This window comes from Saccopteryx bilineata, chromosome 1 (genome assembly GCF_036850765.1).
Source record: "Saccopteryx bilineata isolate mSacBil1 chromosome 1, mSacBil1_pri_phased_curated, whole genome shotgun sequence".
In the NCBI taxonomy this organism is placed as follows: Eukaryota; Metazoa; Chordata; class Mammalia; order Chiroptera; family Emballonuridae; genus Saccopteryx; species Saccopteryx bilineata.
Window position 1 is genome coordinate 347111793 of NC_089490.1, and position 11234 is coordinate 347123026.

General features: G+C 50.2%; 1 protein-coding gene and 1 long non-coding RNA gene across 5 annotated transcripts in view; one reads left to right on the top strand and one right to left on the bottom strand.

Annotated features, from left to right (window-relative positions):
* Nucleotides 1-8083, top strand: part of C2CD3 (C2 domain containing 3 centriole elongation regulator) — a 158026-nt gene extending 149943 nt beyond the window's left edge. For all 4 annotated transcript variants that reach the window (XM_066250210.1, XM_066250213.1, XM_066250217.1 and 1 more), the window contains one exon: nt 6885-8083. In XM_066250210.1, coding sequence (XP_066106307.1) covers nt 6885-7025 — 141 coding nt within the window. In that variant the 3' untranslated portion in view covers nt 7026-8083. The remainder of the gene's footprint in view (nt 1-6884) is intronic.
* Nucleotides 8084-8496: 413 nt separating this feature from the next.
* Nucleotides 8497-11108, bottom strand: LOC136317566 (uncharacterized). The gene is made up of 2 exons (XR_010727894.1): nt 10653-11108; nt 8497-10270 (listed from the first exon to the last, which is right to left on the bottom strand). It is a non-coding gene; the product is annotated as an uncharacterized lncRNA (long non-coding RNA).
* Between the last annotated feature and the right edge of the window lie 126 nt (nt 11109-11234).

Genomic DNA, 11234 nt, shown 5'->3' on the forward strand with positions numbered 1-11234 from the left:
CCCCAGCTGTGCTACAGTTGGGCTGGATGGGTCAGATTGAGGATTTGCTTCTCAGGACTAGGCCTCTGGTCTGTGTACCTTGTCCCCACATTCCCCTGCTCTTAGCTACAGCTGCAAAGTTTGTTTCTGTCTTTAGCACCAAGTCCTAGTCCTGGCCTTCAGAGAGGACAGCCCAGGAGAAGGCAGCCAGCCAAGAGGGTGAAAGTTGAGCAAGCACTTTGTCTCTAAAGCAGCAGACTGTTGGCAAGCCCACCTAATCCGCCAGAACCAGACCGCTGTTTACTTTCAGTTTTCAGCTCTGGAAACTTTTGCTTCCAGCTCCTGAGTCAGTGTTTATGTCACTTAGGAGAGCTGCTCTGGAGAAGAGCAAAACTTCAGCCCTGATGCCAGGCCCAGAGGCTGGCCTGATGAAGAACGAACCTTGACTACTAGTCAAGCTGTGTTTTAAACCTGTTGAGGTCAACAAAAGCCAAATGCTGCTGAGGCTGTGTTCTCTGTCCTTCCACACCCCTGCCCTGCCCTGCCCTGCCCTGCCCTGCCCTGTACTGAAGCCACACTCTGGGAGAGTGGCCTGGCCAAGCACTGGGCATGCCTTAGGGGGTTGCTGTACCCACTTCTTCTCTGCTGGGAGTGAGGTCTGAGAACAGCTAGGCTTCATTTCACTCTGCAGCGGGTGTCTGCTCTACCTCTAGTTTAGCACCTGTGTTGTACAAGCTGTGCCTGGCAAGAGCCTTGGTCACATCCGAATTTTGTTTCCCAGCGTCACAGTAGACCTGAGGTAAGAAGGCCAGAAGGAAGGTATTTTGGCCTTGAGCAACTAGGGCAGCTGGGCTGAGCCACAGACCAGTGTTCCTTCCACTCCCCTCTCCTCCCCCCCCACTGCCTCCCCTGTGAGAGAGTCCCAAGGACACCTTGAAGCAGGGGTAAGTGGGAGTACCTGCACCTGTCACCATCCTGGGAACACGTGGCCTTTTCAGGAAGATCCATCTGGGCACTGGAGTGGAAGGAACCCAGATCACAGTGGCTTGGAAAAGACGCATCACAGGGACATGGCCAAAGAGGGAACCATGGGCCAGGACCAGCCCCTGGGTTACAGAGAGCACCTCTGGCATTATCTGCTGATGGTTTGTTTTCGGATGGAGAAATGAAGGCCCAGAGAGAAAGTGACTTGCAGAAAGCCACTTGGCCAAGAAATGCTAGAGCCAGGACTAGAACCAGCTCCCCAGCCGGGGTTAGCCTCTTGATTTGAGGAGCCAGGAAGCCCCAAATTTTCCTTCCACCTGCTCCTTACTCCTTTCATGATGCTTTATTTTCACCCCAGCAGAATTCTACCTTGGCATTAAAGGTTCCTTTGAGACACATCTGTCTCAAATAATAGACTAAAAGGCCTGTTCATCTTCATGGCCTGAGTGCACAGGTACTTGGAAAATGCAGACTCCGATATTTGAGAGAGAATTTAGTGGGAAAGCTGGGCGGTTTAATGGTGGCAGTTGGAGATCCCAAGCCTGCTACCATGCTTAATACCCACTGGAAAATCTAGTTCTGTCCTTCAACTCAGGACAGTGGTCAGCCCTCCACCCCCAGATCCCAGTTCACTGGGAAGGCGTGAGAGGAATATGGTCAGTTTTTCCCCAGACACTTAGGAACTTCCCACAACAAGCATCAGTCCCTCTCTCTGCATTTGTCTTCTGCTCTCTCTCCCTTCAGTTCAACCGGCCCAGCCCAACTGCTCTCCCAGCAAACAAACTCCTTCACGCCTTTGCTGAAGCTGAGCCTCCACCTGAAACACCCTCTCTCATCTTCCTTATTCAGATTTTACCTCCATGTTTTTCAAGTTCCTCCTCAAAGTACCCTTCCAGGGTTGTCACCCATATAAGACTCCGCTATCCAGATTCCAGGGTCTCTATAGCCCCTTAGTGTGATGATCCTGCTTCCACATGGCTTCCTCCTGCCTCCACAGGAAGGCTGAGGCTCCTGCAAATCCAAGGCTGTGGAACTCGCTTATGCCCACAGGGCCGCAGCAGGGGTATGGGAGTATTTCAGAGGAGCAGTAGATGGAGGGTATCCCTGCTCTGGGCAGTTTTTCCTCTGCCCAGCCCCTCCAGGGTTATGTGTTTTAGGGTAGCAACCCTGATGAAGAAAGAACCTTGGTTACTGGTCAAGATGTATTTTAAACCTGTTGAGGTCAACAAAAGCCAAATGCTGCTGAGGCTGTGTTCTCTGTCCTTCCACACCCCTGCCCTGCCCTGTACTGAAGCCAAGCCCTGGCCCTGGCCCACACAGATAAGGCCCCTCAGTCTCTGGGTCTGGGTGTGGGTGCTGGGAGGTTGGCTGAACCACATATACTAGCTTCAGCTCCAGGGCAGTTGTTGGCCCAGCCAGCAGGGGCAGGCCTGTGCTCGTACTGTTCCCTCCAGTGGGATGACCTCACGCCCACCCCCAGCTCTGCTGACACACTGCCCACCTCTGTGCGAAAACTCGGAGCTTCCTGTCAGCAGTTGCTCCCTTCTCCATGCTCCCAAGTTCCTGGCCTCATTTCTGTGACGGTTGGATAGGCTGGCATCCGTCTCCCCTCTAGCTGAGTAGCCCCATGAGGACAGGAACTATGGCTACCTAAAATTATCCTTACAAATGGATCAGGTTGAGTAGGCTCCTGAAAGTTTTGATAAATCACCAACACAGGATTTTGTTTTTGTTTTGAGAGAGAGACAGGAAGGGAGAGAGAGAGAGGGAGGAGAGAGATGAGAAGCATCAACTCATAGTTGCTTTACTTTAGTTATTCATTGATTGCCTCTCATATGTGCCTCAGCTGGGGAGCTCAAGCTGAGCCAGTGACCCCTTGCTCAAGCCAGCGACCTTTGGACTCAAGCCAGCAATCCCATGCTCAAGCTGACAAGCCAGCAATCTTGGAGTTTCGAACCAAGGACCTTAGCGTCTTGGGTAGACGCTTTATCCACTGCACCACCACCAGTCAGGCACCAACAAAGGTTTTTTGATGGCCATTTCATGAATTGAGGTACTTCAGCCCTTCTAGTCATAGAGAGCAAGATCCATCAGAACCTTTCCAAACAGAATTCTTCTCCTCTGACAGAGAGGACACAGAGGCCTTGTTTTAGGATTTGAGATAGGGGACCAATCTGTCCTTGTCCCCTTTCACTGTAACAGAGAAAGAAATGGATATTAAGATACAGCTGGTAAGAAACTTAAAGCCTGACCTGTGGTGGCGCAGTGGATAACGCATCGACCTGGAAATGCTGAGGTCGCCGGTTCAAAACCCTGGGCTTGCCTGGTCAAGGCACATATGGGAGTTGATGCTTCCAGCTCCTCCCGCCTTCTCTCTCTCTCTCTCCCTCTCTCTCTCCTCTTTAAAAATGAATAAAGAAAAAAAAAAAAAAAGAAAGAAACTTAAAGAAAAAAGAAAATTATAGCTGGTGACCCAAAAGACACATCTGCAGTACAACTAATGACTAGAATGGGACTCGGTGTCACTTGTAAATCCTGAGTAGCTCGTGGAACAACAGTCTTGGATCTTAGGAGTAGAGAGAGGCATGCTGAGGCTTTAAATGCTGCAGAAAGGATTTGATTCAACCAAAGACCTGGTACATGGTAGTCTGTAAGAACCACGGTTCCAGAACGAATGAATGGATGTTTGCTACAAGAGGCGGTCTCCTCGGCCCTGGCTGGTTGGCTCAGCGGTAGAGCGTCGGCCTGGCGTGCAGGGGACCCGGGTTCGATTCCCGGCCAGGGCACATAGGAGAAGCACCCATCTGCTTCTCCACCCCTCCCCTTCCTCTCTGTCTCTCTCTTCCCCTCCCGCAGCCAAGGCTCCATTGGAGCAAAGATGGCCCGGGCGCTGGGGATGGCTCCTTGGCCTCTGCCCCAGGCGCTAGAGTGGCTCTGGTGGTGGCAGAGCGACGCCCTGGAGGGGCAGAGCATCGCCTCCTGGTGGGCAGAGTGTCACCCCTGGTGGGCGTGCCAGGTGGATCCCGGTCGGGCGCATGTGGGAGTCTGTCTGTCTCTCCCCGTTTCCAGCTTCAGAAAAAAAAATACTAAAAAAAAAAAAGAGGCGGTCTCCTCCCCACCCAGTTTAAGCTTCTAGTCACCGTAGCTTGGTCCTACCTATTCACTGATCGAGCAGCTACCAGGCTCCTATCTTGGACCTGGCCCAGTTGGACTCACAAGCATCAGATTCAGTCCACCCAGTCTGGAAGGGAAGGTAACAGGCAGTGGATGGGCAGCTGGCCTCCCCTGACCTGAGGCAGTACGAGACACAGACACAGATGCCTCCCATATTTTGGAAAGAAGAAATGCATACACTAGCAAAGGGTTGGTCTCCTTTTTCTCCTTTTGGCCTAGGCCCGCCTAGAAGACAGAGCTGTGTCTTCTCGTCTCTGTTCAGCCCTCAGCACCACTTTGCTCTGGGTTCTCAGGAAACTGCCTGTGGACTGAGAGCTCACTCGGGTTGTGTGCACTCCTCTAGGCATTTTGAATTCCAGATGGGCAAGGACCCTCGTGGTTGCCCACCTCCCCCTTTTCCACAGGTGAGAAACCAACACCCAGCAGTAGAGTGGGGATGCCTAACTCCACTCCCCTCGTATGCTGGCTGCTGTTCTGATTCTTTCAATAGATCTTTCTGTCTCCTCAGCTTACCTCTGAGCTGTGGAGCTCAAGAAATAAGTTCCGTTCATTTCTGTCTCCCTCTCACACTAGGCACTAAATAGGTTAAAGAAATAAAGGAAAAGCCTGACCAGGCGGTGGCGCAGTGGATAGAGCGTCGGACTGGGATGCGGAAGTACCCAGGTTCGAGACTCCGAGGTCGCGCGCGGGCTCATCTGGCTTGAGCAAAGAGCTCGCCAGCTTGGACCCAAGGTCGCTGGCTCCAGCAAGGGGTTACTCGGTCTGCTGAAGGCCCACGGTCAAGGCACATGTGAGAAAGCAATCAATGAACAACTAAGAAGTCGCAACGCGCAACGAGAAACTGATGATTGATGCTTCTCATCTCTCTCTGTTCCTGTCTGTCTGTCCCTGTCTATCTCTGCCTCTGTAAAAAAAAAAAAAAAAAAAAAAAAGAAATAAAGGAAAAAAGGATTACTGAATGTTACTGATCCCAGAAGCAAGTCTAGCTGGGCCTCAGTTTCCCACTAGCAGCAGAATTGCAGGGAGCAGGGAGGTCTAGGGTGTCCACCGAGCTGCTGCCCGGTGCCTGAGGAGGAGTGGCACAGTGCGTCCTGGTGCTCCTTCAGCTGGTGACGATCTCGGCTCCTGCGATCTGGGTCCATCCACAGGGCAGGCTTCATGCTGTGACGTCAGCTATGTTTGTCAGTGGCGGGACGCCCATCTCCTTTCAGCACTGCATCTTCTCCTACCAGCCTGCACCTCTTCGCCAGGGCCTTGCTCTCAGCCAGCTAGCTGCCTAGGGTAGCTTTCATTGGGCTCCTTCAGGGCAGGAACCGGCCCAGACTAAGCACACACACACAGAAAGGGCCCCAAAACAACAAGGTTTCGGGTTTTATCCCCGATCAGAGCATACATGGGAAGCAACGTATAAATGAACAACTGAGTAGAACAAATGAACGCTTCCTGTCCCCTTCCCCTCTCTCTCTCTTTCTCTTCCTTCCTCTGTCTCTCTAAAAACCCATCAATAAATAAAAAATTAGGCCCTGGCCAGATAGATTGGTTGGTTGAAGTGTTGTCCCAAAGTGCAGGGGTTGCCAGTTCAATCCCTGGTCAGAGCACATACAAGAACAGCATGATGTTCCTGTCTGTCTGTCCCTGCCTTTCTCTCTTTAAAAAATAAATATATACCGCTCCTAAAAATTCAGAGATATTGCCTGACCTGTGGTGGCGCAGTGGATAAAGCGTCAACCTGGAACACTGAGGTTGTCGGTTCAAAACCCTGGGCTTGCCTGGTCAAGGCACATATGGGAGTTGATGCTTCCAGCTCCTCCCCCCTTCTCTCTCTCTCTTCCCTCTCTATAATGAATAAATAAAATCTTAAAAAAAAAAAAATTGGGGATATTTCAAAATGAATATGAAGCAATTAAAAAAAGCATTTGACTTTTTTTTATTATACAAGAACATCAGAAAAGCAAATGGCAAGTCAAAGAAAGTTGTTTTATTATGCAAATGAGATGCAAAACCAACTTTTATTTCATTGGTGAAAATACACTATACAAAAGGCTGAAAGTACTGGAGTGTCTGCACGTTCCCTGATCCCTTAATTTTTGTGAGCTGTGTGTATAAAAACAGTTGAGCAGATGAGTCATAGAGGAGTCCAGAGCACCACAGCAGAATAACCCAAATGCAAGCACCTTAAAAGTGGAATGAGTGGTAACCTGTCAGCCCAAGGCAGGGAGATGCTCAGTAGCAGGTCCATGGGTATGTGCTTCCTATCACTTGGCAGCTTCAGAAACTCCCGAGGGTCAACAAAGTATATTATTCACCAATATCTTCTCCCCAGAAGTTGGATATATTCCCAGGGTCATACATGGCACAGTCATAACTCAAGAGGACAAACGACTTGTCTTGACTCATTCAGCAACAGGATGGATGAGGCCTCAAACCCATCCTGGAGGGGACTGCGCCTCCTCCAGAGACCTAGAAAGTGTGTGCGCTGGCTCATATCTCAGCTCTGCTACTGTGCCCTAGGGGACCTTGACTTTATTTCACCCGAACTATAGCTTCCTCATCCATGACATGGGAATGGTGTATCACCTATGGGGTCAAGGTAAGGATTTAAAAAGATCAGACATGTAAAGTACTTCATAACTGCTAAGTTCTGCATCACTATTAGCTGAGGAGAAGCATCTCTTTAAGAGATCATCTCTAAAGAGTCATCTCTTGGTGCCTTATCCTCATTGTAACCTAGCTGACTTCCTCTCCAGGACAAGAGCGAAGCCACTGGAAGAGCCCCATCCCAAATGCCTTGTCACCTCAGACCTCGTTCACTGCCTCCTAACCTGCCTGAAGAAGAAACTCGCAGGATTGCACGGATATTTTCTTCCCAGTACTCCCAGAAAGACTGATGCAGCCTGAGATTGAAAAGAGGACCCACCAGCCGCCATCCCCGGCCTGGTCCTGTTCACAGGAGGTACCAGGTCTGCTTCCCTCAGGGCCGTCAGAGTCCTAAACCACCACCAGCCAAGTCCATGGCACCAGAAGGTGGTGGGAGTGGCCCAAAGTGGCCTCATGTCCACCTGCAAGGACTTCAGCTTCTTCCTTCTGTAGTGAGGTAAAGGCTAGGAACAAAGTGGATTCCAGCACCCGAGTGGCCCACCTGTCTTTTGAAAGGACCCACGTATCACCTTTTGGCTGAGAAACTCCTCCCAGTGTCCCTGACAGAGAGTATTGCTGACATGAGCCCACCCTCTGCCTGAAGATAATGGGCCATTTCTGCCATAAAGGTTTTGGGAGAGGTGTAGATTGTATGCATCCTGTGTAACTGAGAAATGCTGTGGTCACCTTCAGGCTTGGGAATAGGGTACTTTATAGATGCAAATTCTTTATATGCTGGTTTGAATTAATCAGTAGGAAAGGAGGAGGTACTCACCTCCTTCAAACATTTTATCTCATTGTCTGAAATTCTAACTGTGCTTTTAACTTACTGTTTTTACCTAGCTCTGAAGGTCATTGTTCCTGCCTATTTTGAGTAAAATCATATTGTTATTCGTATTCTGTGCCCAAGTATTTCCTGAACTGGCCACTGGACAAGGGGTATTAGGAATTTCATTTGTGTTCTGACAGCCAGAGAGAAAGCTTGACAACCACACAGTCCCTCGATGAAGCTCATCTGAAAGTGGGACCAGGGTCATCATGAGGCTTCTGAGCTCCCCGAGGTCAGGTTGACCCAGATGTGGATGACAACCATTATTTTTATTATTTTATTTTATTTTTTTTGACAACCATTATTTTTTTTTAATTTTAATAATTTTATTTTTTTAATGGGGTGACATTAATAAATCAGGATACATATATTCAAAGATAACAAGTCCAGGTTATCTTGTCGTTCAATTATGTTGCATACCCATCACCCAAAGTCATTGTCCTCTGTCACCTTCTATCTTGTTTTCTTTGTGCCCCTCCCCCTCCCCCTTTCCCTCTCCCATTCCCCCCTCATCCCCGTAACCACCACACTCTTATCAATGTCTCTTAGTTTCACTTTTATGTCCCACCTACGTATGGAATAATGCAGTTCCTGGTTTTTTCTGATTTACTTATTTCGCTTCGTATCATTACAACCATTATTTTTGCTGGTTCCTCAAATTTGGTAGAAAAGTAGAGGGAGTCCGCTGGGACAAGTCCTCAGAATCCCCTATCTCTCAGGGGTGGGGAGCTCTGGCCTAGCCTGTCAGACCCCAAACATCTGAGCAGCGACTGCAGACACGGCTGTGGGGAAGACAAGGGCAAAGACGCGCGAGTGGCTGCGAGGTTAGAAGGGAGCTGGCACGGAGGACCTGCTTTCCACCCCCAAGCACAGGTCATCTGTTCTGCAGCTAAACCAGAGCTCGGTGAGGTTAATTTGCCTCTGTTGATGTAGACAGGAAGTGACTCACCACACAAGGTATCTCCAGAGATGTCTCAAGGCTTCTGCACTCAGTGACTGAAACAGGTTACAGCCAGTAAGTGCTGTGAATTTGGGGGGAAAGACCATGTGGGCTGGAGCAGCCAAGGAAGGCTTCCTAAAGAGGTAATTCTGGAGGTGAGCCCAGAGAGAGAACAACAGGGCGCTCAGGCCACACACATCTGGGGAAATGGCAGAGCCACTAGGTCCCCTCCGGCTTCCACTCCCTCCATCCGAGCCTCTGTGCCTCATCTGTGAAATGGAGATAATAACCCAGCTTCACAGAGTTGTTGTAAAGATTAATGAGATGACATTTGTGAAAGTGCTTCGTCTGCACTTGGCACTTAGAGGAAGCTTAGGAAATGTCAGCCCCGCCTACACCTCCCCACTCTCCTGCAGCAAGTCCATAGGTAGGCCAGCACGCCAACCCAGAGACAGGCAGAATATGCCCTCACAGCGGCGATGCAGACGCCCCAAGGAGGAACAGGTGCCCTCAGTGAAGTGTCCGCAGACCAGCCTGCTCCATCTGTGCACCTTGGCCCCGAACCTTCAGCCTGCCCACTCACTTCCTCCCGAGCCTCCCTCCCTCTCAGGTCACTAACCCAGTTGTCAGGCCTGGGGCTATACCTTTTTTGAGGCCACAGAGAACCTACAGTGGAGCAGGCCCAGACCCAGGCCCGAGGGGTTAAGCCGGTGAAGAATATTCCTTTCATGTCCTGTAAATAGCCTAATCACGTGGAGTTAGGATAAGGCCACAGGAGGACACTGGCTGCTTCTACCCAGGCTGAGAAAGCCTCCTTGATCTAAAGGCTCCGAGGGTCTGAAGTCCGCTGTGTCCCCAGAAGGTGGGTCTTTCCCAGGGACCGCTCAGAGGTGAAATGCCTGGCAGGGCCATGCAGTGGGAGGTAGAGGTTTGTTCCCACCACCAGCAGAGCTAGCCAGTGTCTCCCCACTTCCCTTTAAGCACTCCCTCACGGAGACCTGAAAGTGGGTGTTTCTGATCACCCCGAGGATTATTGATCCTAGCTCATAGTGGCCAACCTTGGGACTTCTAGGGCAGGCTGGATTCTGGGGACAGGGAACCAGAGCAGACGGACCGGCCCTCAAGAAGCTCCCAGGCCAGTGTAAGCAGAGCCAGCCTGCCTGCCCCCTGGGCTTCCCCAGGGCCCACCGCTGCCTTGCTTGCATTCCTGCTCTGTCCCTCCCCACATCCAGTACCCACTGCAACTCACCCGCCACCTCCAGGCCAGCACTTTCAGGTGGAGCCCAGGACGTGCTTCCTGAGCCTTGCCAACCTCAGCAGCCCTAGCAGCATGGCAGCCCCTGCTGTCACACACCAACACAGCTGCCTGTTCTGTTGACATCAGGGGGAGGACAGGCTTTGCACTTGAGCATCTGGACTTGTGACCACCTGCCTCATGGCCATGGCTCTGTGCCCAAATCCACAGTGGCCTCTGCCTATTGCTCTGCCCCACCCGGTTAATTCCCTTCCCTACCCTTCCCAACCTCTGCCCCTCTCTTCCCCTGCCCTCTCTTCCCTTCACCCTTTCTCCTCTTCTCTTTTCTCTGTCACTTGGGTCCCGGGTTCAGATGTGCCTAAGCCTTACCCTCAGTGCCTGCCCTACATTAGCTGCTGCGGGGGACCTTTCCCACCCTGTGTTCATGCTGGAGCCTCCAAGTGTTATGTCATCAAAAACAGTGGTCACGGGCCTGACCAGGTGGTGGCGCAGTGGATAGAGCGTCGGACTGGGATGCAGAAGGACCCAGGTTCGAGACCCCGAGGTCGCCAGCTTGAGCGCCGGCTCATCTGGCTTGAGCAAAGAGCTCACCAGCTTGGACCCAAGGTCGCTGGCTCCAGCAGGGGGTTACTCGGTCTGCTGAAGGCCCATGGTCAAGGCACATGTGAGAAAGCAATCAATGAACAACTAAGAAGTCGCAACGCGCAACGAGAAACTGATGATTGATGCTTCTCATCTCTCTCCGTTCCTGTCTGTCTGTCCCTGTCTATCCCTCTCTCTGACTCACTCTCTGTCTCTGTAAAATAAATAAATAAATAAATAAAACTTAAAAAAAAAACAAAACGGTCACGGACAGACCGGAAGTACATTACAATTTACAGGCTAGAGGTCAGCTCTGCCTCGTACTTGCTGTATGACCTGTGTAAGTCATTCTCCCTCCTGAGGCTCAGTTTTCTCCTCTGTAAAATAAGCATTACAAATGTTACAATCCTCAGTCATAAAAAGGAATAAACAGGTGAACTTTGGAAACGTTATGCTAAATGAAAGAAGCCTCATAGAGTATGTCACATATTGTATGATTCTATTTATATGAAATATTCCGAACAAGCAAATCTATAGAGACAAAGTGGATTAGTGATTGCCTGAGGCTGGGGGAGGGAAGTGGCTGCTGACATGTGGGGCACTTGCCTGAGGGTGATGGGAATGTGGTGATTGATGGTAGTATCACTGTGAATATACTAAAAACATTGAATTGTACCCTTTAAATAGGTAAATGTGTGAATTATACTTCAATAAAGGAGTTACTAAAAAAATAAAAAACTTAAGAGTCCTAATAGTACCTACCTCATAGGGTTGTGAGAAGTAGAAATAATGTAGTCAAGTATCTAGCGTAGCAGGCACCGAGAAATGAGAGTTATTTTCATTGCTATTAGGAG